Source organism: Sesamum indicum, linkage group LG8 (genome assembly GCF_000512975.1).
Source record: "Sesamum indicum cultivar Zhongzhi No. 13 linkage group LG8, S_indicum_v1.0, whole genome shotgun sequence".
NCBI lineage: Eukaryota > Viridiplantae > Streptophyta > Magnoliopsida > Lamiales > Pedaliaceae > Sesamum > Sesamum indicum.
The window spans coordinates 9,590,504-9,617,308 of NC_026152.1; the positions used below are offsets into that span (position 1 = coordinate 9,590,504).

The 26,805-nt window shown below is 35.1% G+C and overlaps 3 protein-coding genes and 1 long non-coding RNA gene across 7 annotated transcripts in view; 1 reads left to right on the forward strand and 3 right to left on the reverse strand.

Moving 5' to 3' along the window:
* LOC105168119 lies at positions 4,552–7,284 on the reverse strand. The gene is made up of 5 exons (XR_002287720.1): positions 7,199–7,284; positions 6,765–6,827; positions 6,100–6,287; positions 5,108–5,209; positions 4,552–4,888 (listed from the first exon to the last, which is right to left on the reverse strand). It is a non-coding gene; the product is annotated as an uncharacterized LOC105168119 (long non-coding RNA).
* Positions 11,452–14,614, reverse strand: LOC105168120 (ribonuclease 3-like protein 3). Its single transcript, XM_011088066.2, has 4 exons — positions 14,070–14,614; positions 13,174–13,574; positions 12,204–12,350; positions 11,452–11,767 (listed from the first exon to the last, which is right to left on the reverse strand). Exons 1-4 carry the CDS (start codon positions 14,140–14,142, stop codon positions 11,498–11,500), a joined length of 891 nt encoding a protein of 296 aa, XP_011086368.1. The 5' UTR covers positions 14,143–14,614; the 3' UTR covers positions 11,452–11,497.
* LOC105168121 lies at positions 20,233–21,975 on the forward strand. 3 transcript variants are annotated; one of them, XM_011088068.2, is made up of 2 exons: positions 20,233–20,389; positions 21,260–21,975. In XM_011088068.2, exon 2 carries the CDS (start codon positions 21,308–21,310, stop codon positions 21,737–21,739), a length of 432 nt encoding a protein of 143 aa, XP_011086370.1. In that variant the 5' UTR covers positions 20,233–20,389; positions 21,260–21,307; the 3' UTR covers positions 21,740–21,975. The 3 variants fall into 3 exon arrangements, with proteins under 3 accessions (XP_011086370.1, XP_011086371.1, XP_020551809.1); XM_011088069.2 differs by having other exon boundaries at positions 20,237–20,389; positions 21,226–21,975; XM_020696150.1 differs by having other exon boundaries at positions 20,244–20,389; positions 21,211–21,975.
* LOC105168122 (chromatin remodeling protein EBS) overlaps positions 22,592–26,805 on the reverse strand; it is a 4,966-nt gene continuing 752 nt past the window's right edge. For both annotated transcript variants that reach the window (XM_011088070.2, XM_020696151.1), the window contains exons 2-5: positions 26,171–26,513; positions 25,988–26,056; positions 23,842–23,980; positions 22,592–22,935 (exon numbers count right to left, since the gene is read on the reverse strand). In XM_011088070.2, coding sequence (XP_011086372.1) covers positions 22,909–22,935; positions 23,842–23,980; positions 25,988–26,056; positions 26,171–26,513 — 578 coding nt within the window. In that variant the 3' untranslated portion in view covers positions 22,592–22,908. The remainder of the gene's footprint in view (positions 22,936–23,841; positions 23,981–25,987; positions 26,057–26,170; positions 26,514–26,805) is intronic.

Genomic DNA, 26,805 nt, shown 5'->3' on the forward strand with positions numbered 1-26,805 from the left:
GCTAATTGGGGTAGATCTATAAAGGCTGAATTACATAAATCCTCATGTGTTTTAAAAATTAAGCTAATCTCTCCTATATTTAAAACTAAGTCAAAAAAACCATCTGTTTTCTTAAATTTAGCACATGCACTCCTATGGTTTTTTTACTATATTTAGACCACAGGGGGTAAAATGTAATTTGGTCATCTATAAATCCTTTGAGCACAACTCATTAGCTTGCATAGCCTTCTATCCAAAATATCCACTTTATGATCACTTCAATGGCATAAAAGTAAATCAAAGCACAAATAACCTAACACAAAATGATTATAGTTTCTTAAATCAAATGACTAATCAATGGAATCACATCAATGAATTCTTGAACTCGATGTTGTCATTCCAATAGAAAATTTCTTAAAAAAGTTGTTCAATTTGCTTATCCAACAAGCACTGCCTGACATACAAAATAGTATCTTATGATTATCCTTGACTTTGAACCTAAGGTCAGAATCATAGACGCTATCTTATGATTACCCTCATATATGCATAAACATCATAAGAACTTCCTCATATTTTATATCATATGAGAAATTCCAAAACCAGACAATTTCTTCGTGAAATATTGGACCAAGCTTGTTACTCATCAGAATATGCCTATATTATAGAAGAGCACACCACCTATTACAAGAAAACATAAAGAAAAATATACAGTTGCCACGACAACCGTTGGCTTCCATGAAAGAGTTCACTTCAATTATTTTCTCACATTCTGCATGTGTATATGATGTGTGAAATGTGGAATCCTTAGAAGTCAAGGACTCAAAATTTTCAGGGGCACTGAAATGCAAAAGCACTAACTTATAAAAATACATTGCTCCAGATTGGCAAGAACAATCTATAGGGGATGCAAGCAATTCAGTCAAGTCAAGCATGCCACCATGAATGCTATCATGGTCAAGAAAAATTAGCCCAGGAGAAGGTCCATCAGCCCATAAAGAAGGCAACCCATTTGAATCACTATCCCAACTCAAGAAAGGACCCTCCTATGATCCCACCTAGCTCATCGAGAAGGTCCGTCTAGCTCAACCCAAAGGGCCCCCTCCCTGCTCCAAAGCCTAGTCGAAAAAGCAAGCAAACTTTATCAAATTTGTCCCAAATGAGGAGCCCAATTAGGAGGCTCCGAAAAGCTAACCGATAGGGAGGAAGGTGAACTCAAGAGGAGGGACTCTTTGTCCCGAAAGACTCCTCATCTTAAGGTGGTTGAGGCATGTAGTAATTTTGAGGCGGTTGGGGCACGTAATAATCTTGAGGTGTATATACTGTAGAAAGACCAGCTATATCCACCCCAACATCATGACATTCAATTGAACCAATAGACATTCGACTAGAATTTCTTCTTTGCCTGTGTGATGTTGTGGGAGCATCATTGGATGGCGAAATAATTTATTATGGCTGATGGATTATGGCTTCTTTGATAATATGTAACTCGTATTCGAATTTATCCACCAATTGACTATACCCTTCAATATTTAGTAGTCTAGATTGACATAAAGCTTCAAGGGCATTCACCTTTTCTGTCTGAATATTGCAGAAAAATAATGAATTTTGTATTGTAAAAGAGATATTTAAAATAAAGTATGTGATATTATATAATAACGTACCACAACTTGTAATATAGTTGCATCTCCAGGTTGGTACCCACTTTCCACACTCTATCAGTAGATGACGATACGAAATTTCGTGTTATGTTGTAGTATCATTCTCATTAACCTCGTTTTGTTTATCTTCTATTAAAAATGGGTAGCCTTTGTATAATCATGCCATATCGTCTTTGTCTTCTAATGATGTATTATATATGTTGCAGGTGCTGATCTGTGACCATATGATTTTTTATAGAGATCTGATGGAGGTTCATATCCAGAGTATCCGTCGCTTCTGAAATATTTTGCCTCATCCTGAATTGGCGAAGAACCCATTCGGGACGATGCATTTCCACTATTGCATATAGACGAGAAGCTTTGCATAGCGAGGTATTTGTTTAATTGAATCGAGCAAGGGAATATTACCTCAACTTTGAATATAGTTTCAAGGATCTCCTTCTCCTCTTCCTCCTCTTTGGATTTGGCAAATATTTTCGGGAAGGGAGGTTTTGGGCACAAACACCTTCCGACTGTTCTTGCTGACTTTGTTAGGTTTTTTAGCTTGTTTTGGAGTAATTTCGAGTGCATGCTCTGTTTTGCCCTGTTTTGCATGCCTATGCACAACTGAATTTTCGTCCTTTATTTTGCCCTGTTGTGCGTGCCCACGCCTAGTACTATTTTTGAGTTGTAGCTCTTTTTCACTGCACAAGGTAATAGCACTAACGTTTTACTTAGGATTAATGATAGTATGGGAGGGCAACATACCTTGAGACTCCAAACGGCTAATGGAGGAGGCCGGTTGGCTCATTTGAGATTCCAAATTTTGTATGCTCAAGTGGGTTTCTTGTTGGAATTGTTGGGTGCTCAAGGTGAGTATTTTCACAATATCCTCTAAAGGTATACCACTATTGGGATTAGTTTGAGGTGATGGTGGTGGTTGTTGGTGTGGTACCTTTTGAAAGTTTTGAGATTGATTATCATACCTCAAATTTGGGTCATCTCTCCATTCGGGGTTATAGGTATTGAAAAAGGGGTCATATCTCCTTTGTTATTACCCAAAAATTCCACTGGCATCAACATATTCCATTGATTCTTAGTGAAGTGTAGAACAAGCGTCGATGCAATGTCCCAAAAATATATATATCCCACAAGCTTTGACTTGTTGAATGCTTCCCCTATAAACTCTCCATTCAGGGTTATAGGTATTGAAAAAGGGGCCATATCTCCTTTGTTATTGCCCGAAAATTCCACCGATGGCATCAACATATTCCATTGATTCTTAGTTAAGTGTAGAATAAGCGTCGATGCAATGTCCTGAAGATGTACATATCCCACAAGCCTTGACTTGTTGAATGCTTCCCCCTATAAACTTTTCAACAAGAGAGGGAAGGTTAACTAAACATTCATCAATAGAAATATTTACCTCGTTTACCCTTCATGGTGGGTTGTATTTTCTACTACCAAATTGTTGAGTATTAGCCGCCATAATTGTGATTAGTTTATGTGCTTCACTAGGAGTTTTGTCATACAAAGCACATCCACTAGCTGTATCAACCAAGCTTCTATTTGCCTCAAATAATCTTTCATAAATATATAGAATTAGAAGATGGTCGAGAATTTGGTGACGGGGACAACTCTCAATCAATTGTTTGAATCTCCCCCAATACTCATAGAAACTTTCACCGGAGAATTGGCGTATTCCACTTATTTCCTTCCGTATATTTGTAGTCCTTGAAGCGGGTAAGTAGTTCTCAAGAAATTATATTCTTGAGCTCGTTCCAACTAATAATAGATCCCAAAGGTAAGGAGTGGAGCCAATCTTTTGCTTTATCGCCCAATAAGAATGGAGCATTTTGATTATAAAATAGATCAAAATATCACCAGAAATAATCATAAATAGTACATAGAAGAGAAGCATTTCATCACCTATTCTAATATTTATATCCATGTCACCCTTTCCAACAATTTTCGAGGTTGAACATCTGCCAAATGCACTTTCTCAAAATTTTCTGTAGTTTAATTAATTACTCATATACTCTTTCTGCGACAAGACTTAATGGGACTATTTATGCTCCAAACGAGAGCGTCCTTGATCTCTTTTTTGTGGCATTTTTCTTTATGTGGGCTTTTTACACCGTGAATTAAATTCATCTTAGTATGACCCTTTCATAGTGACTAGGTTCACCCTAATCATAGCCCCAAGCTCACAACTCTTGTGATTTAATGTGTCTAATTCTAAAAGCCCATTAATCATAATCAACCCTTAGCAACATACCATGAAAATCTATCTCTAAGTAAATTTGGGAAACAAGTTGATAATGATCCGTCCATCAATTATCTTCCAATAACATCTAATGCATAGGTAGTGGATCGAGACTTTGTTCACTCAGTGATTATACATCGACTCCTTTATTTTCTTCACTGGTCGATCTAAAGTCCCATATCCAGTGACCATTCTACCTTAAACCAAAAAAATTGATCAAGAATTACATAAAGGCTAATTGGGGTAGATCCATAAAGGCTAAATTACATAAACCCTCATGTGTTTTAAAAATTAAGCTAAACTCTTCTATGTTTAAAAACTAAGCCAAAAAAAACATTTGTTTTCTTAAATTTAGCACATGTACTCCTATGGTTTTTTTACTATATTTAAACCATAGGGGGTAAAATGTAATTTGGTCATCTATAAATCCTTTGAGCACAACTCATTAGGTTGCATAGTCTTCTATCCAAAATATCCACTTTATGATCACTTCAATGACATAAAAATAAATCAAAGCACAAATAACCTAACACAAAATGATTATAGTTTCTTAAATCAAATGACTAATCAATGGAATCACATCAATAAATTCTTGAACTCGATGTTGTCATTCCAATAGAAAATTTCTTAAAAAAGTTGTTCAATTTGCTTATCCAACAAGCACCGCCTGACATACAAAATAGTATCTTATGATTATCCTTGACTTTGGACCTAAGGTCAGAATCATAGACGCTATCTTATGATTACCCTCATATGCATAAACATCACAAGAACTTCCTCATATTTTATGTCATATGAGAAATTTCACAACATTGGATATTATACGATTGGCCTAGTATCCAAACAACGAAAGATGCGTTCAATCAGAAATATAGCTCATCCTACATTCATAAATCAAACCAGTAAAAGGATACGTACAGAATAAACCACAATCCTCTTCTGTGATAATTGCAGGCAGCTTTTGGGAGAAGAACTTTCTGGATTGAGCATCAAAGACCTCAAAAATCTGGAAAACGACTAGAAATGAGCATAAGACTTGAGCTAATCCAGCCACAAAACCAGAAAATGCAATAAAGTTGAGGTAGCACTATTTCAATTCATCCCTATTTGATCGATATAATAGTGAATAAGAAGGCTTTCATACTGTGAAATGACCATCAAATTGACTTTGTAACAGGCTTCAACTGCATTAGAGAGTTGTCAGAAGCACAAAAAACATATTTACCAATTCTGATCAACTTGTCCCGCAGTTGGACTACTGGTTCCAACAGATGGCAACACTTACAGCAGAGTCACAAGATGAATGTGCATAGAGCATCAGGGCCATCTGTTTGATGAAAGCATACAGTAAACTATAAACTGTCATGAATTGTTCCAAAAACAACTGTGTAAAGTCATGTAATAAATGCTGAAAACTAAAACACAAATGTCTAAGGTTTACCCTATTTAAATATTGTGACAATTGATGTTTGCAGTATTGAATTGACTTAAGCTTGTTCGATAAAGAATAGCATTCATTGACCAGAGACAAGACCAAAGTTGCAAGTTGCTGGTAAACTCATCTTTCTACAGGGGAAATAACTAGTTTACCAAATTATTTTGTCGGCTAATATTGTCTTTGCAGTTGGTAGTGTTGTACGAACTTAAGCTACAAAACATCAAACTGTAGCAGCATCACCAAGACAAGCTCATCTTAATATTATGTTCTGAATGCATGTAAAAAATCACTGGTGGATCACTAGTAATGAAGAGGTCCAAAACCAGACAATTTCTTCGTGAAATATTGGACCAAGCTTGTTACTCATCAGAATATGCCTATATTAAAAAGAAGAGCACACCACCTATTACAAGCAAACATAAAGAAAACTATCAGCATGTTCAACAGGTAAATTGGCAGTCTACACAGATAGAATATGAGCTCTACAGTTGCCACGACAACCGTTGGCTTCCAGGAAAGAATTCACTTCAATTATTTTCTCACATTCTGCATGTATATATGATGTGTGAAATGTGGAATCCTTAGAAGTCAAGGACTCAAAATTTTCAGGGGCTCTGAAATGCAAAAGCACTAACTTATAAAAATACATTGCTCCAGATTGGCAAGAACAATCTATAGGGGATGCAAGCAATTCAGTCAAGTCAAGCATGCCACCATGAATGCTATCATGGTCAAGAAAAATTAGCAATGAAAAGAAATAGTTAGGCAAGTTGGCCTACCTAGTAAGCTTTCGGAGCCGGTTTCAATTTTGAAGACTTCTGGTTCAGGAAAGGCACATAAGTGAATGTTGTCTTCAGTGTGCGGTTGAACCTACACTACGTAGGTACCTTTGCAGGTGAGGCGTCGGTCAGTTCTAGAATTGATGGCAGCGATAGGTTCCAGCAATTCCGGAGACGAGTTAAGTCTACTGAAAAGGGTTTAGCACTTCAGTGTGGATAATACTTCAGGAACAACTTAACATCAGTTAGGATAGTGAAAACTTTCTATCACCTTCGAAGGAGATGCCTAAAACATGCAAACACAACGCAACTTGGCGTTAAGATATAGACCCAATTTATATCTAAAAGCCTTATTCATCACAGATTGTACCGAAATACTAATTTCACCAGCAGACCATCATACATGAAAAGATGTATGCAAAATCAGAAAATGCATTTGTTTTGTTGGTGGCCTGTATGCCACGATCAAATAAATGATGATAATGGGAGGTAGAACTCAATTGACAGAGACATACGCAATTGCAAGGAATAAGTTCGTGGCGATTGAAAACAATGAGTAATGATAACAGATTGATAATGAATTCATGATGAGAACTTTCAAGTGAAGATTAACATGAATCAAACCAAGAATTCCAATCAAAAAGTCCAGTTTTGTAGTTTCCCACCTGATTCATAGTGCGAACAGCGAAGCATGAATATCTTCAAGAATTTCAAATTCCTTCGTTATCCTGTCAGGATTGGCAATAAAAGAGGACGCAGATTAAAACCCTAAAACGCATATACAAATTTCAAAAAACAAAACTAAGATCGCGGTAATAATTCTTTCATCACATAAACAATAATAAGGCTTTCCAAGAAAATGCAAGAAACCATATTGTTCTTGCCTTTCCAAGAACTAGTACAGAGAAGGGGATTGCAGTGCGCCTACGTAAAAACACATACTCCAAGAAACATCAACATATATAATAACCAACAACATACGTAAAAACAATTTCACCGAAACAAGATCATAAAACCCCAATTGAGGCTATCAAAACAGTAAAAGAAAAGGACAATGCGATAATGAAGTAGCCGATGAAAACATCACTAGCATCTCTACCGTCAAAGTCGTAAAGAAGAAGGACCCAAACAGAAAAGATGAAGAAGTAAACAAGAATCGACCCCTCTTCTTCAGGATTGTAGAACTACCCGCCTCATCAAGAAAGATATATAGAAATTACCACAAAATTCTTCAACTTATATACGCACACTTTTTGAATTTTGGTTACCGTTGGCATCACAACGACTACCAATTACGCACGTGTCTTTTTGTTTGTACTGGTCCTTCCAAACTGTACTTGAGTGAATATAACAAATATTTCTTTTAATGTTTAATATATTATAAATAAAATAAAAAATATGTAAATTAAATAAATCATTTTTCAAAAATAAAAACAATAAAAAATATAATAAATTATTTTAATTTATTCTCCACACAATTAAAGAATTATTGTTGTGATGTTAAAATGACATGAGATCACTTTTGTAAAATAAAAATATAATTACAATTTATTTTTAAAATTATCTAATTAAGGGTATGATTTCATATTAAAAAATTGTATCGCGGTGTCATTAGTCTTCATTCAGTGAGAGCAGATGATCTTTCTTTTTTATATTAGTCGTCATGGCATGTTGTCCCTGCATTCGTATAATAAATATTTTTTTATATTTTAAAATATATCTATAAATAAGAAAAAATATATACAAACCAACAAATCACTATTTTTTTTTAAAAAAAAAGAAGAAAAAATCAAAAGAAAACCAACTAAAAGTATTATTGAAACAATAAAAGAATTGACATAGTGGTGTTAAAATGATATGGAGTTATTTTGTTATTAAAAAAAAAAGAGTAAATGCAATTAATTTTTAAAATGATCTAATTAGGGTTATATTTGTCTTTTCAAATATTAGTGCGACTATGCCCTTTGCTGCCATTATATTTTTTAATGTATTAACTAAATTAATTCCATCTAAAAGGAAAAAATTCAATAATTTTTTTTCATTTTCTTTTTTTTAATTTCAGAAACCGAATTTAACCTTTATAGAAGCAATCTTGATTTCTTCATAATTTATTTCCTCCACCACCTCCACAACTAGTTTAATGATATTTTAATAACTTTCTAAATAATTTAACCACATTTTTATTTTTTTTTACCAAGTAATATTTTTTTTTATGATTTCTCAAGTTAAAGGGATATTTGCAAAAACTTGTTGTAAGCACTTATCAGCTTTTTATTTAAAAAAAAAAAAAAATCAGCATCAGTATCTGTGATCTGCATTTTTTATTTTAAATTATTTAAATTAAATTTATTTAAGTCAACAGTTATAAAATTTTCCCCCATAAACACTCCCATCTTTCATTACAATTACATCAAAAATAATTCTATAACTTTTGTCCATAGTAAAACATAAGTTTTTCCAAACATCCCTCAAATTTCAAACATCTTCGAATCCTCACTTAAGTAGTCATGTTTTTTATAATATAACAATTTACCTCTCAACATTTTTTTTAAAACAGATCAATTTACCTCTTGTCTAAGGAAGATTTGCTTCACTTTTAAAAGCAACGGAGGTTAAATTGCTCTTTTTTTTATATATTAAAAAATAATTTGATCTCTTACAATATCACATAATGATAAATTGTTATTTACCTATATTTTTCCAACAAAAGAAAAAGGCAACGCCAGAATATTCCCTTTTAGCATGTCATAAAGTAAACATAAATATTGTATGATCAATGAACAAATATTACCCAACAAGATCTTAACTTAACCATTAAGATTTAAAGGGTGTTTGGTTAAATTTATTTAAAATATTTTATAAAATATTTTAGAAGTTTATGAGTCGTGTAATTTTATTTTAGAAATAAGTATTCAATTTATATAATATTATGGTATTAGGCATAATAACCTCATTTTATTGGTAAAATGTAAAAAAAAAAAAATGACATAATATCATTAAGGTCAAATGAATACTTATTTATTGACTTATTTTGTATATAATCTTTTTAAAGTACTTTCATAACTATTACATTAATTGAACTCCAAATAAAAATTTAATATATAATCTTTCTTTCCAAAAATGAAAATTTTGACATGAGGATTTATATAAATATAATATAATTTGGATGTTTATACAAAGTTAGACGTCATAATATTAGAGAGAACCCCTCATCATTCAAAAATAATGTCAAATATTGCCAAAATAATGAGAATATTTTTATTTTATAAAATATTAATCGTATAAAGTTTATAAGATGTGTTCAAAAAAAATAGGTATTTGCTTGATGGAGTCAATGGGTGCTCAAGAAAGTAGATGGCCTAGGTTGGCGATCTCCCTTGCACTTAGAAGGGCCGCCCACCTAAGATCGGACCGAGTGGTCAAGCCTATGTCATAATTTGAAATGAGAGGCATGTGTTCGCTCGGCCTCAATTTAAAAAAAAATAGGTAAAATTAAAGATTGTATAAATTCAAAACATCTTTTTTTTTCTTATTAGAATTTTATGATCTCTTTATAAAAGAAATTCCAAACAATTTTAAAAATTTTATAAGCTCAAACGTCTTAATAAAATATTTTATGGAACTTATAAACTTAGCTAAACACCCTCTAAAATCCAAAACTCTTTTTTTCAATTAAAGGTTTTAGGCTCGATTTTCTTGTATCTGAGTATTTTTCTATTTCGATAATAATTTATATATCTCATAGTGTATTTTTTGTCATTTTTAGATTTTTATTGTATTTCGGTTTATTGATGTACGCACTTAAATATTTTTTATTATCTTGATGTGTTAGCTGATAATTTCCTAATCGAGTGTCCATCGCAATGAGTGTCACATGGCGTAAGATATTAACTGTTTTGACTATAATTACACGAGTTTGTCCTTCAAACGCATATTTTTAAAAGAACATGAAGTCAAGTAAAAGAACATGCTTGACTAGAATTTGGTCTGAAAATTCAAATTGCAATTTTCCACTTGTCTTTCATTGTTGGCAAATTTTGATTTTATAACATGCCATTCATTACATTATTTAATATATTTAAATTTAAAAATTAATTCAACACATCAATAATCCAAACCAACAAATACATTCAAACAAAAGTAAAATAATAATAATAATAATAATAATAATAATAAGATAGAAGTAAACATATACCCGAATTTGTGGGACTTACACTCACAATCTCTTTTATAATATCTCAATCTTTCTAATCGAACAAGATCTCATTGATAATTACTGGCAAATTAAACTCTAGAACATTGCAAAAATGAAATATCCAACTTATGAAATGATTGATTAAAGTGAGAATATATGAAAAATTTCTTATAAAAACATTTTTTAGTAATACAAAACCAAAGATGATGAGAATTATGTTCTTGAATTGTTGAAAAAAACCTATAAAGCCTTAATGCAATTATTATGTTACAGCCGTTGTTGCTAATTAGAATGCCAATTCCACCCACTGGCTAATGTGTTAGTACCCACAATATTTTCTTGTACAATGCTTAATGCACATACAAATTAATCATATGGTATAGACTTTATTGAAATTAACATGTTTTAAGTTTTATTTTCTTCCTATGTCCATATTTTTAGTGAACATTCAGTCCAAATTCTATGTTCTTATTAGTAGATATTCAACTAATTATGATATAATGTGTCCATGCAATGCTAAAGTATGCTAAGTAAATTCTTTTACTCTAAAGGTTGCACCAGCTTATTTATTTTAAAATAGGTGAATTACAATCACTTTTTTTAAAATTTGACGTAATTATAAATACCTCTCGTTGTTTGAAAAATCATAAATACCCCTGATATTTGATGAAATTATGTAATCCTTAAATGAAAGTTTAAAATTGTCAACTTTGCCCTTATTGTAATTCTTTTGTTTTTCTTTACATAATATAAAAAAAAAATGTAAAAAAATCGGACAAAATGGACGGAGAAATTTTAAAAATTATATATAAAAAAAATGTTCACTTAGTCCAAAAAAAATATTAGAAAATTTCAAAAATTAAAATAAAATTATAATTCTTAATCTATAAGGACATTTTGATCAGTTTACCACGTAAGATGAATGAAAATCAAACAGAGTGGACTAATTATTAGACAACCATTAAAATCAAAGAGGTATTGATAATTTTCCAAACAACAAAGGACATTCGTAATTATGCCAAAGAAGATCATTGTAATTTACACTTTAAAATAATTGATGGGCGCAAAACGATTGATGAGCTAATTAAATTTATAATATAAGCTCGTGCAACCTTTGGCCCAGAGAGACAAATCGATTATTTTTATGTTTTAAAGAAAAAACATAAAAATATTAAACAACAACAATGATGAAGTTTATAATACTTACAAGAAGTTATTAGCACTCATCCTTCTTACAACCTCTTTATAAGCATCATTTGCTGCTCTATTCAATGCGATTTCCTTCTTCTCACGACACATACCTTTTCCTCTAAGTTTGTTGTTAATGAAAACTTTGTAGGTTCCTTCTTGCGACCATAGGTCGACAAGTTTTAGTTTGAGCTTGTGTTTTTGGCATATCTCAAACAGCTTCTTCACAGGATTCTTTTGTAGCATTTCAGGAGTGATAATAGGCTTTAATAGATCACTGGCTACCTGCATAAAACCAGACAATACTCTAAGGTGTCATACAGAATGGCGACAATCAAACGAGCAACTAAATGAACTAAGAAACATGGAAGCTCGTTAGGCCAAATTCGTCATTTGTTTATTAGTTTGGTTCCCAATTGCTTCAGTACCCTAAGCTCCTCTGACTTTACAGTGAAAAATGTCAAATGAAATTCAATCTATATAATTAAAGGCGAACTGCTTTTTCCATAAGGATAGCACCGATTATAGATCTTAGACAAGGGGTGAGTTCTTGTTGTCAAGTGGCAAGAAGGTGGCATGTATTTATCAAATAATACGCATGCTCCAAATTCATGAAAGTTTTTAGAAAGAAATTTTGCATTTCCACTTAAGTAAAGTAGCTCCGGCATGTACATAAGTTGGAGAAAAGAAAAATAAGAAGATAAAATAGTAAAGAAGTCACCTCCCATGTTGTATCAATTGAATAATTGCTGTCAACGAACACAGCACCGACAGTGGATTCAACAACATCAGCAAGCACTTTTGGAGCATTAATCAGACCAGGCGAATGCAAAGGATGTTTAGGAAGAGCTTCAATAAATGCCTGAATCTGCAAAAGTACCAAGACAATTAAGTCGAAATTGTAGGAAAACAAGTTTAAACATCAGTAATTGCATGCAAACTAAAGCCAAAGGCAAACATTAGTAGATAATCAAACTAGAAAGCCTAATTTGTAGCCGAAACTCATAGCATGCTTATGCACGTAAAAGACCTTTGATATGCCAAATGGAAGTTGGTAATCCTCAGTAAGAAGTTTCCGAATGTTCCTTGTTTCTGATTTAGATTGTAGATTGGATTACATTGTCTTACATGTACGAAAACCTATTATGTACACAACTCTAAAACTAAGATCACCATCAGATGGTTGTATTGATCAACAAACTCTTCAAAAAACCGTGATTTTCTTTAAGGATGTAATTTCTTCCATGAGTATGGTGTGGACAAAATTCCCCGACTCATTCCAATCATGTTTCAGCTCTTTTCTGAATTTGTGGTACGCCTAAGACCTCCAAAAGAAATGATTTAACTATACTTGTGTCATATTAAATATGTCAGCGACATGTACTTTCAATCAAATTTGAATGACATGAGGCTCTTTCGATAAAAGTTGAACTAAGAAGCTACTCATTTGTCAAAAATACCAATATATGAATCTTCAAATCCAAAAGCAAAAATCTTCCTCTAGACGTATAACACTAAGAGAATCCTATAGGAAACTTACTTCTTTCCATAGTAGATTACATCTGATCTACTAGTTTACGTCACAGATGGTTTTGCTGAGGCAGCAAGTCAGTAAATATTTGATGAATACAATACCAAATAATTTACTGAATTAACAATCGAAACTCTTGTTTTAATAAACAACTACTTACTTGTTTTATAAGAACTGGATTGCCAAGACGAATGTATCTATGAAAATTATGCTGCATAGCAACGCGGGCAAGCTTCTCCGTGTCAACATTAGCAGCACGAAGTGGTGTTAACAACCCTGGTGGAAGCTCTGAGTACATTGAGAACTGGTCCTTTGTGATTAAAAGATTAAGCACTGAGTCACCTATATACTCAAGTCGTTCGTATGACACACAATCCCTCTGATATGATGGATGTGTAAAGGCTTGACGTAGTAAGCTACAGTCATTGAAACTGTACCCTATGATCTTCTCAACTTCTTCAAGATTTTGTACTGACTTAGTTTCAACTCTCATCTGTGATAAGTCTTTAATTGCCTTCTCATTGGGTTTGATGCTCTTCAGGTAATTACTTAAAATATTTCCTAGCATAAATGCAAATAAGACACTTAGGAGGACTCCACCATGAATAATTTTAGATATTTCAAATATAACATGTATACGTACAAAAACTGATAAAACACTGGGATAACATCAACATTGAACTCAAAAGCAGAGTTACCTTCATACCAAGACTAGCTAGTGGGTCAATCACCAATGTGGTATACATATTGATTTACACAAAAGCAAGTAACTAAAATGTAAGCTTGATCATATAAAACGGTATTCTTTTTCACTTTAATTACTGGTTTAGGAATTAAAAACTGAAAATAAGCACAAATAAACAAACCCTAAGCATCCCACTACTTCCAATAGCAACATAACGCTCCAAGATCAGCACATTAACATTTTCACCCTTCAGAGTCATAAATGTATCCAAAGGAATAATTGACATCTTAGAAGAGCATACCCAAAACCATTTCTCACATGCTTACTCCAAAATAAAAGAAAAGAGAAGATAGAAATCACAGATCACATACCGTATCTACGGAGGCGCCAATGGCCAACCCAATTCTTCGTTGGACTGAGCAAGGTTTCCCACCAAGAACCCATCTCAATTTGGATGAATAACTAGCATAGCACACTTAGTTACTCTCAAAATGCCATCATTTGAATAGCAGCTCAAAGTTAAGCCCCAAAGTTTCTGCCATTTTGGTTGAGCGTCTGAACGGAGAATTTGAGCCGAGGCAATGGCAGCGGCGCCGCGAGAGCACGGCGGTATGTGAACGGATTCGCGCGAGAACGGGGGTTGAACCAGGCGGCGAACAGTGGTGGTAATCTGGGTAGGCGACTCACGGCCGCGTCGGGGGCTTTACGACGGTGGCACAAAAGTCGGAACAGGCAATCGACCAGTTGGGAGTGCGGTCGAGGCGGCGGCGGCCTTCGAACGACGCCGAGATCTGCGGCGGATGGTGGTGCAGCGGCTGGGTTCTTGTGCCGAAGGAAAGAGAAGACTAACGTGTTTAAAAGAGTGTGAGAGAGTATGACTAATGTTTTACATGTGTGCCCATTTTCAGATTTTTGTCTTTGGGATTTGTGATTTTTGTTTTCTTTTTTATTGTTTTGTATTTTTTTCCTGAGTTTTATAAATATGATAAAAAATAAAATAGAAAAATCAGCTAAATTGAAACTCATCTTGTTTAATTAAGCCGCGGGCACACGGATTAAGTCGACGTTTGAAAAAAACTTAATTTAAGCACTAGAAAGGTATTTGTAGTTGAAGCTTCCACTTTTATCTACTAATTGTTATGGTACGTTGTTTGTGTGTGCATATAATAAAAAATGGGCCAAATTCATTTTAATTCTTTGTGACCAAGGATGTCTTATCTTGGTTTTCCTTCACCATAAAAATTTGATAGTACTCTTGGAAGGCGTCCATCATACTTAGCACATCCTATTGTAGAATCAACTAATCGATTTCTTCTAGGCAATAGGTATAGATCTTTCGAGCATGCCTTGTTTAAGTTCATAAAATTCGTGCACATCCTCCACTTCCTCCTCCTTTGGGCACCATTTCCATATTTGACAGCCAATTTGTGTATTGGACTTCCGCCATGTATCCTACTGCCAAGAGTTTTGACATTTCTTGTTCTATGAACTTGTTCCTCTCGCTTTGAAACTCTTCTCTATGTACTTGATAAATCTGGAGGTCAGATCCCACATTTAACCGGTGGACGACTACATCGGGGCTAATCCTTTCGAAGTCCAATGGGCTCCAAGCGAATATGTCCGCATCCTTTCTTAAGAACGTCACCAATTCCTTCTTCGCTTCCTCAGTCAACTTTGTTCCAACTCTAGTTATGTTACTTAGGTCCCCATCAATAAGTTGTATTTCCTTGTGGTCACTCAGTTCTATTCTTAGTTCTTCTTCTCCTCCTTCGTGCCTTGCATCAATGCTACTATTTTCCTCCCTCGGAGTTGCCATTTTTGCATTCACAGTTATGTTATAACATTCTCTTACTAACCTTTGATCTCCCATTACTACTCCAACCCCTCCTATAGCTACAAACTTCAGCTTCTAATGGAAAGTAGAGACCGCTGTTTGGAATTTATTAAGACCCTTCCTTCTGAGGATCATGTTATATGCAAAGAGCTCATATACTACTAGGTACTTCAACATGACAGTTTTTTTGTAAAGATCTTCTACCAAAGACATTGGTAGATCGATCATTCTTAAGGGACAATCTCTGATCCTCCAAAGCCTCTCAATGGAGTGGGCACCGATCTCAAGGATACCGTGTCTATCATCTCAATACATCTAGCAAGATGATATCAACAGAGCTCCCATTATCCTTTTTAATTTGAAAATTAGCCACATCAATGAATATAACAAGTGGATCGTCTTATGGGCTTTCAAAACCCTTTGTAGGTCGTTCTCATCAAAGGTTATCGGATTTGTTTGTTGCATTTGGTGTATCACAAGGATGGGTTGTTTGTGTTGTAAGTCTAGGAGTATCTTTTCCTCGCATTCCTAGAATCTCCCAATGTAGGCCCTCCGGCAAAGGTATTTATGATCCCCCTTCTTGGCCAGTTGTCATCAGCTCTTTCTCGCACATCATTGGTCCCCTGGCGACTCTCCAGCAGGTTTATGAGGTTGGGTTTGCCTTCTCTTGACCTACTTCTCTACCTCTGCTGGATTCGGGTGTTATTTATATACCAAGATGGTATGCTTTGTGTCGACCCTCCTATGAATTGTTTTAGATATCCTTGTTAGATCAGTCTTTCGATCTCGTCTTTCAGCTGTAAATACTCTTCCGTGTCATGCCCCACATCTTTATGGAAATGGAAGTACTTGTGCATGTTTCAACGAACCTGATTTTTCATAGTTGTTGGCCATCTCACCGCTTGTGATTTTGCTATGATGATCAATGTTTTACCCCTTGGTACGTTCAAAGGCGTGCGATTTGAAAATTTCCCCACAGAGAGCAGTCTTTTATCGCCTGCATAACCCCCCATCGGTAAGTCCATAGTGTGATATCGTAGTTTGTCTATTCGTCTTTTATCGACTCCTTCATCCTCTTTCATTTCCAACATCTCTTCTTCCCGGATATATTCTTCAGCCACTTGACTAAGTTCCTTTATTGAGTGAGGGATTGAACCGAAAAATTACCTCGACACAATAATAACACTAGGTCTTGCTCTTTTTTCTTAATGAGAGAATCTTTGCGGTTTATGATATGTCAAATCAATGAATAGTGACCTGCAACAAAAAAAATTATTCTGAGTATTGATAAAGGATATGAAATTTTATGGTGTTGTGGGGTGTAGGTCCTTATGGTGTATCACAGGTGTGAAAGTTACAAATGTACCCTCAATAATCATTTAATATTACCAACATATTCATCATATACCCCCCCACTCTCGGAAAAGTTATGCCCTCATAGAGAAATCAGATTGAGAGTAAGCAAAAAACATCGGCAAAAAAATGCAATTAATGTTAAGTAGGGTGAGTGGGTGGAGCTTCCATAAGTGTTACCTTCTCCCCACCCTCTAACATTCAATTTCCCACATCAAGTAAGTAAGGCATGGCTTCCAAAGGTGAGTTCCTTTCATCCTTCCTTCCTTATATTTGTTGTCATTTGCTTGAAAATGTGGGACAGTAGTGAAGGGTGTGGTGATAAAGGTAATGAGAGTTGGCAAGATGATTGTGGGCGAGGGCTGGGTGAACCCACGCACGCTCGAGCCCTCCGCTAGCTCAAGGCGAAGCCGCCAACTTGGGGGGGAGGGGGTAGCACCCCAGCTTGAGGCGAGGCCTTGAGCTGGTTTGGGCGTGCCCCTCCGCCAACTCAAGGTAAGTTGGTAGTGAGAGTGAAGAGGCAGTGTGTGAGGATGACCAGGAAGAAACAGATGTTTCTAATGTGAGCCAATGACCAAGCATAGTTGTGGCATTAAGGGTGGGGGAGGAATTCGTCGGGGAGAAGGCACCTGCCAGCCCGTGTTGTGGACATATGATCGCGCGACAACACTCTTAGTTGCGAGGAACTCCCACTTATACGGAGGAGGATTAGATTTCCCTCGACTCATAAGTTTGTTCTTCCTTCTCCGAGGCAATGGATTAGGCAAACTCTAGAGGGATACATCACCGTTTATGTCACTTATTTCAGTAGAGAGTTTTCTCTTCCTCCCCAACCCTTACTAGTAAAGATCATTCAAAGCTACAATATGCATTAGTCAGTTCACACTGAATTCATTGTGTTTTAAGGGATTCTGACGTAGACTTCAAGAGAAAGGTCTCCTCGTTACTTTGTCTAGCTTCCATGCACTATGGCAATTACGTCGAGTATTCGTGACCTCCTCCTCAACTAATGATAGGAGATATTTTTATTTCTACCCTCACATGGCTTGTACAGTTTTGGAGGGACTCACTTCGTCGCGGGGGCCATGGAAAGAGAAGTTCTTTTATGTTAGAGATTATGGTTGGGGTTTAGCCTTGGAATGGAGCAGTTTGCCTATTATAATCCATCACACCAAGGAGTTTGGTAGTTTTTGTCAATTATTTTTGTCGAGAGAATTGTTTAGCCAATACAAATGATATTACTCGATATTTCCCATCTAGTATTGGTTGTTCTCCCCTATTTTTATATTTACATATTGTTTCTGTTTGGTTTCCTCATATATAAGCTCTAATTTTTTCTTTCATTATTAGGTGAGAAGGTGAACATTGAAGCAGTGCGTGCGAAGAAAGCCACCGTGAAGGAACAAAAACGTTGCGAACAAGTGTTGGCTCATTAGGGGGTAGGGGAAAGATAGGTTCCCGTGCGGCCTGTAGTTCAGCTGGGGGTGGTTGCTCCTCTTCCTCCATTGATTTCCTCGAGGCTGGACCTCCCGGGGCTGTGTAGGTGCTCTTCCGCAAAAGAGGGCGCGAGACGTCCCTTCTGTGTTGGGTTTGGCCACCGTTCCCCGTGGTGGTGTTTTAGCCATTAATCAAGCAGAGGGCATACAGTCGTATTGTGATACAACCGACACTTCCTTGGACTAGAACCACACAAGGAGTGTTGTAAGTGAAGATAATTACGATGGTTTTCTACTCTTAGTGAGGAGCATATGGATGAGTTAGGTCGGGGATATAGCTCGAGTATGCTATTCAAGATTTCATTCTCTTATTTGCCTTACCCTCTCATCCGTTTGGTTGATTCGGTTATTTTCTTGTAGGCTTTTACCTTATCTACACTAGTGCGAAATCGACGAGTAGCCGAACAGGAAGAGATTGGCCGCCTGGAAGCTACTTTAAAATGCTGCAATGAGGAATTATCCCAATTGGAGAGGGAAAGGAATAAAGCTCTAGAGAATGCCACTGCTTGGGAGCGTCAATTCGAGACAGAGGCGACCACAGGCAAAAAAATTTTGGCCTCTGCATCGAGGGTCGCTTCCCGGCTCGACTTTGAGCTCGACTCGAGCTTAGTTAAGGCTATTCACCAGCTGGCTCGAGAGCTGGTGAACATTTTTTTAATATATATATATATTTATTTTTGAATTTTTAATATATTTAATTTTATATTTAATATTTGATCAATTTTATAATCAAAATTGACCATATATTATAATTATTAACCAATATCATATATTTTATATTTAATATTTGATCAATTTTATAATCAAAATTGACCATATATTATAATTATTAATCAATATCTACATTTTATTTTGGATAATAATAAATTATGGTACTTTTATTTATACATTTAATCTTTATACAAAAATAAATTTAATCAACAACTTAGTAAATTATAATATTTTTTATAATTAAAATTATTATTTAACATGATATATATAAACTTTATGCTATATTTTAATATATATTTGTATTACGTTATATTTTTCTCAAATTGACAAGTAATTCACTTATGATTTTTTATTATTTATAAATTTATTTCGAAATTGAATAATTTCTATGAATTAATCTAATAATAATAATAATAATAATAATAATAATAACAACGATGATGATGATGATGATGGTTGAACAATTCTAATTATTATTTTATTATATATATAATCATATTAAAAAATTTAATCAATAATTGCGATATCTTAAAATTCGGACACACGATTCATACGAAATTTAAATATATACAAGACTGTGTCCATTAGATCATATCAGACGGTATGATTTAGAATCACATGGTCTGATTCAACGATACACCGTCCTGAATGATTACTCTTATGTTTCGAGTACGATATCTCGACATCCGTATATCCAATAAGTCTAATACTTTATCAAATATATTTTTCTGTAAGTTTGATCATATCTAACGGTTTGATCTAAATTTTGATAGCTCGACTAACCCATATTATTCAACAATGTAAGATGATAGTTACATCAATATTGTACTAACATTTATAGATATATAAATTTTGCATATTATGAACATATATTAATTTCAATTGTATCTATGTAAAAATTGATGATTCGATCTCATGATTTATAATAATAATCATAATAATAATAATAATAAATAATAATAATAATAATAATAATAATAGTAGTAGCAGCAGTAGTAGTAATAATAATAATCATAATATAATAATAATGATAATAACAATATTATTATTATAATAATAATAATAATAATAATTATAATAATAATAATAATACAAAAAGTCAAACCATCTCTTTCTCTCTCTTTTTCTCGTTTCTTCTTCCTTTATCTTTCTCTCTTTCTCTCTTTCTCTTTCTATCTCCATTCTTTCCCCTCTCTTATTTCTTCCCCAAACCCATCTCTTAGAACCCTAGGCCCCAAATTCACGGCAACAAGAAAGGCAAGTCGACAACGAGGACAGCGACGAGTGCGGTTTCTAGGTAATACCTTCTTCTCTGTTGACACACGATTGCTTCTATTTTTTCTATTGCTGGTTATGTCACTTCTATTTTTTCTTCGACTGTTAGTTGAAGTGGTGTAATCAGATTCTTTATTGTGCTTAGGCTGGCAGAGCAAATCATTGTAGTGATGCACTCCTTCATTGTTACGGGCACATACTATTGATATTCTCCAAGATAAGGAGGAACCTGTTTATGAGTTGGTCGTAGAACTTTATATTCATTGGTGCTAGAATGTAGATCTAACAATGGAAGAGCCCAGGAAAATGAAAACTCACAAAAACACCCAGGAAAAAAGAGAAAGTTCTTGTGGAGAAAAAACTCACAAAATTCATCTCATTCTTTTTCTTTTTCTGAAAATTTTATGTTAGAGAAGATGCCTCTCTCTCTCATCTCTCTCTCTCTCTAGTTTAATAAGTAAGATGCATACAAGTTCACAGAAAAGCTCAGTAAATTATTAATTGCAACTGGTAATATTTTTTTGAGAACTGTGATAGCCAGTGCCATACAACGGGAAGATAAGTACTCTCTGATGATTCATGTACTCTGGAGCAGCAGACTTTTTTTTATGTCATCTAAGATAGTGTAGGAATGAAGGGCTGTGGAAAAGGGATAGTCGAATCCCTTTATGAAGACTGATTGCTTTACTTGAATGCTGATAAGCTCCATCTTCATAGTTCTCCTCCAGGAAATAGGATTATATGATTTTACATTGCTTACACTTCTTACCTTCATCCTTGTTCTAGTATGGTTTATGTTTTCTGAAGTAGTTAATTTTGTCCGGATACAATTTGCAATACCAGACTGATCTTTTGTAGGTGGCTGTTTTTTTATGTTCTCCCATCCGTCTAGTATCCAGATTGTTTGGTTTTGGTGAACTGAAGTAGAGAATCAGCGGATATGGCTAGTGCTATCATTAGTCCGATGCTAACCACCTCTTTCGCCAACAAAAGCAGTGGAACGTATAAAAGTTCTGTTGCTATTCATGGGAAGCATCTGCGTATACGTGCAGTGCACATAGATAAGCCGATGGAGGAGCTCTACAATGTGAAGGTGGAAAGAAAAGTGTCAAAAGAGAGGTTGTCAGAGCTTGGTGTCTCAAGATGGTCTGTTTGGAAGACGGGCAAGTGCAAACTGCCATGGGACTGGCAAGTGGACCAGCTCGTTTATATTGAAGAAGGGGAAGTGAGAGTTGTGCCTGAAGGAAGCAAGCGCCATATGCAATTCATGGCCGGTGATCTTGTTCGTTACCCCAAATGGTTTGAAGCTGATCTCTTCTTCAATGATTTCTACCAAGAACGGTACAGCTTTCGAGCATATGGTGATGACTAAGGGGTGTGTTCTTTGATCTTGATTAGAGTTCCTTGGGGAGGTTGTATTTTTACATGCTGTGTTGCAAGATATCCACTGATGTTGATTAGCAGTTGCATGTAAAAAGGGTATACTTTTGTATGCGTCTTGCTAGAGTATAAGGTTTCTTTTCTGGATTCAACGTTTGATTGTTCTTTAGCCCTGATGAACTTCATCTCTAGTATATTAGCCAATAATGCTGAGCACAAGTGGTAAAAGTTGGGTCTCAGAGCTCCGAAATCTTGGTTTCCAATTCATTGATTGACTGATGATTGTTGATCAACATGAATGTTTAAAAAAAATTCTCAAAAAGATCTCATGATGAGAGTTTCCAAAACCGATAAAGAAAGCACTGGTATAACAAAAAACACAACAAAGTTAGAAAGAGGGGGGAAAAAAGTCAAAACAATAAAGTTGTTCGCTTATCCTCAAAATGTACATATTACTTTCAGAAAATTTTATCCAGTTCCAAAACTGTTCAACATACAACTACAATAGTTCTTAAAGGAAATATTGAAATTTCGATGGAACAAAATGTTAGCTGCGTGAGATGTGGTAATCCTTTCATAATTATATTATCCATTCAAATTCTTGCAAATCTATGGAAATCAAAACACTGCATATGCTTTTTCAAACGTGAATTCAAAGTTCATCACTTTTCATGTGTAACAACTGACTTTCCAAACACAAATCAGATATATCAAGATTTTATCAACTATAACATACGCCCGGCTGCACCTGATATTTATAGAACCCTTGCAGTATACCTCAACTAACCCAGTTCCAACTCACCACAAGCATCAAAGTATAGAATGGCGCCACAAAACAGAAGAATTAGAATCAGAATACTTCAAAATACATTTACGATCTCTCAGAAATAGGGTTAATGGTTTACGAAAACAGTTTGCATGTTTAGGGGGAGTCACATTAATTGCACTTGTGCAGAAGACAAAGATGAGCAGTATTTTAATCACTTAGTTTTTGCACAGACAGGATTACTAGATAACAAAGTTACCATAAATTAGGAAAAGCCTCTGGCATTTTTCAAGCTCAGTATCTTCTCTGCACTGTACAATTCCACAATACAACAAATAGTGGTGCTACTATGCAAGGAAAGGGGTACAACCTCATGATGCATCAAGAGCACTCTGTCACCTCTTTCTGCGCTTTGGTTCCACCTAGAGATAAATCAAACACAAATCATTGTGAATTACAAGCTCAACTTTTTCCAGAGAAAAAGATCTATATAATAGCAAATTTTGTATTCAATATTTTTCAGAACCTTCTAACATCTAACAAGTTTGCACTTCAAAAACTTTAATCTTTCATATACAATGCAATGCATAAGTTGATTGTCGAGAGCAAGCTGGACAAGAAGGAGCACTCTTGTAGTACAAGATATAGGAGAAGAACAATCCACATGAACTAGTGTTGCATATGAAACAAGAAGAAAAAGATTCCTATGCCTGTTGCTGCCTATCAGATGGAGTAGGAGTGGAAGTGAAAGAGAATTCTATATTCAGAGAAGATTAAGGCCAATATCACCTTATAGATTTGCTAAGTCCAACTATTATCTATAGATGCATTACACAGACAGAAGGACATGTATTATAAGTAAGCTTAACCTACATATACTATTGACAAATAAATGCAATTATCCTATTCCCCAGACTGAATATCAAATAAGGATCATTTTTTTTTTCTCCATTTATCCATTCAAGTATCATTATTGACAAATATGACTCAATTTTTCATAACTAAGTAACACCAGGAAAAGCTCAATGCCCCTGAATATATTATTTGCCATTTTACACGACCTTCTTTTTTTCCTTCTTCTAGGTCAACAATTGGGCCGACCCTTGAGACATCTTCTGCCGCTTCTTAGAAGTTAGAAGGTTATAGAGTTGCAGCGCATGACTGACATATATTGCGATATAAACTTCATTACTGAAAATGAAAGAAACTCACTAAGTTATGACATATATTTGTATGCGTGATACCATATACTGTAACAAGGCCTGAAACCCCATGACACAAATTAATTCATTACTAGTGTACATCAAAAAAGGAGACACACAGTTTACCTTTGCTTCAGCAGCTGGTGACACAGGAAATGAGTTCAAGGACCTTTTGGCATCATCATCAGATGAACAATCAGAACACAAGAACTGATCCAGTTTCTTTGCTTCTTCAATGGTCATACCCATACAAGAAGGATGAAACCTTCAACCAAAAAATGCATTAGAAATACCCTCTCAAAAAGTGATCCAAGGAAACTTCATGAAACTGTACTTAAGTCAAGATAACTAAAGATAATGTTCACAATATAGTGATATGGATCCAGAAACATGAGAAACTACTATTCTATCAGCAAGCATGCAAGAGCATAGACAGGCACAATTACACCATTACAAAACGGCAACCTGATTCAAACCATGAAAGCTGAATACTTCACATCATAACCTCCCATGAAGGGATGATACTGGTCTACCCTCCCCAAATCCCTCCCAAATGGTGCGGGTTCGGGCTAGGGGATGGGTTTTAATTTATGGAGCCGACTAGGTTCAGGCAGATCTCCAGTTTTGTCCAAAACCCCTGAGTAATATTTGCAGATATATTTAATTTATTTAGAATGTTTTACTATTATTTATACATTTATTTTCAAAATAAATTGTTGTGTTTTAACATAATAGCATATTATTTAGATATTTATAAACAATAATCTTCACTTTTTAAAGGGATATTAATTAATTGAAGAAAAAGAAAATTCTTCTGGGCATACGGGTTGGACCTACGGGAGTCGAAAATCTGGTAGGGATGGGGTGGGTTTTGGTCCAACTAGAGCCAAAGCACGACATGTCTCTAGGTTTTACTAAGATTAAAGAGGAGCATGACCCAAGTCTAGCCAAACCTACTTCATTGCCATTCCCACTCGCATCCTTGAGATTGCAGCAAGTAAGAAGCTAACTAAACAACTTAACCTTCATACTATAACCCTCTACATGGATCATTTTCTCCTGATCCAACCAAAAAGGTGATGCTAACCAGGATGGTGTATTGCCAAGTAGCAACCTTTGCTAGCCAGCTCTCTAATTTCTTACAAATAGGAAACGGAACAACTTTGATTGATCAATATATCGAGGGACAATTCATGTTTCTCAACAAGTTTTTATTCATATAATTTTTCATTTGACCCTGTGTTCTAAGTTCATCTTGTTTATTTGATATAGAAAAGTCACAGGAACATTCTTCCCCTTATATTTCATATTTGAATTCTCACTTTCAAATAAATTAATGCAATCTTTCTCTTATTGAAAACAGAGAGAAAACCACTAGATGCCCAAAACGTTGAGGAAACATAAACTATTGAAAAGACAAAAATTCTGAGAGACTTAAATGGGCAATTTTACATACAATAGGAATCTATCTAGGTGGCAGCAACATAAATCACTACCAGGCAACCCTCGTAATTTGAATTGTGAAAATAGGTCAAAACAACCAAGCTTAAGGGAATATATCACTTTTACAGCATTTCTTATTATTTCTGGAAGAAATTTGATCTAATAGTAAAGAATGCCTAATCAGAATGCACTTGCTTTCTGCTTGGCATCTTTCTCTTTGCTCTGTAACTTTAGCATTTTGTCCACATTCCTGTTATTAATCATTAAAATGGTAAAGGAAACTCCAATATGCTGCACACAATCACTTCCTCAGTCTCAGGAATTTGGGCTGATTGACAGGTTTTTGATTGATTTACAAGGGACTATTTGGAATTAACTTCTCTTGCACAGACTAAGGGTGTTTATCATGAGGAAGATGCACCTCAAAATCAGGTACAAGCACAGGATAAGGTAATGGAAGTGGTTGATCCTGATGGTACAATACTCTATTATTTTCTGAAATCGCACTATAAATGTGAGATCAGCTATTAACCAGCTGGCCAGACTGGAGGACATGGAAACCACTGTTTGACTGCGTTAGAGTTGGTCTGCCTTTAAGATGGAGAGAGGGTTTAGAAATCTAAACATATAAAATAGAATCACAGGTATTTTCAACTATGTCTGGTATACCTCCAGCAACTAAAGAAATTTAAAGAAAAAGTGATTGTTGAAGATATGGAATTTAGACATCTTCTTCCTGCTTCACTAAACAAATTGATTAAAGTGTTCGACATTCAAATTCCAAATTATACTGTGTACTTAACATACTTATAAAACAAAGTTAGCATACCAGTCTTTGCATCCTTCACATTGCACCATGAGATCATCTGGGTTATAAGGCATCTCACACTTGCAATAGCTTCAGAAACCAAAAAGCAGAAGAAAAGGATATTAACATTAGATAACAGAGATGCATTCTCTGCATTTTCAATATCTAAAATCCATCACCAAAATCCTAAAAACTAAGACTCACACAGCAACACGGTCAGGAGTGAAGCTTCCAGTAGCAGCCTTGTACTCGAACCTACAAAAGTAATCCTCCGTTCCCACATTCTCAAGCTTGGTGTAGTTCTTAAAGCTGTGAACAATGCACTTTCCTTCAATGGTGTGAGCGCTCTGTACATCATAGTGGTCAGACAAGAAAAGCTCCTTGGCACCATGGAACTGCCTGCGGCCCCCAATTGATTCCTCAGGGCGGTAATACCACCGCACCCGCACTTTCACATTATTCCTATGGTCGGCCTCAATTTTCTCAACTCTTGCCACATATGGTGGCTTGTCTGAGTCAGATGGTCTCATCAACACACAATCGCCAGCTACAGAAACACCCACAAGGCTTAGTCCAGCATGTTCCTGAAAGTTTATCTTAACTAAACTATCACAAATACAGAAATTCTAGGTGCTAGCATAAATATCGGCACACAACGGTGCATATAGGAGAAATAAAAATCACCAAAATCATACGAGTTGAAGTATCTCCAAAATTCGCACATTTAGAATGTTGCATACAGATACGAGCATGCATATATAAGGTATGGCCATGGCATAGTTCAAGCATAGCACAGAAAAAAAACTTTTACAATACAATCTTTTCGGCCAACTATACAG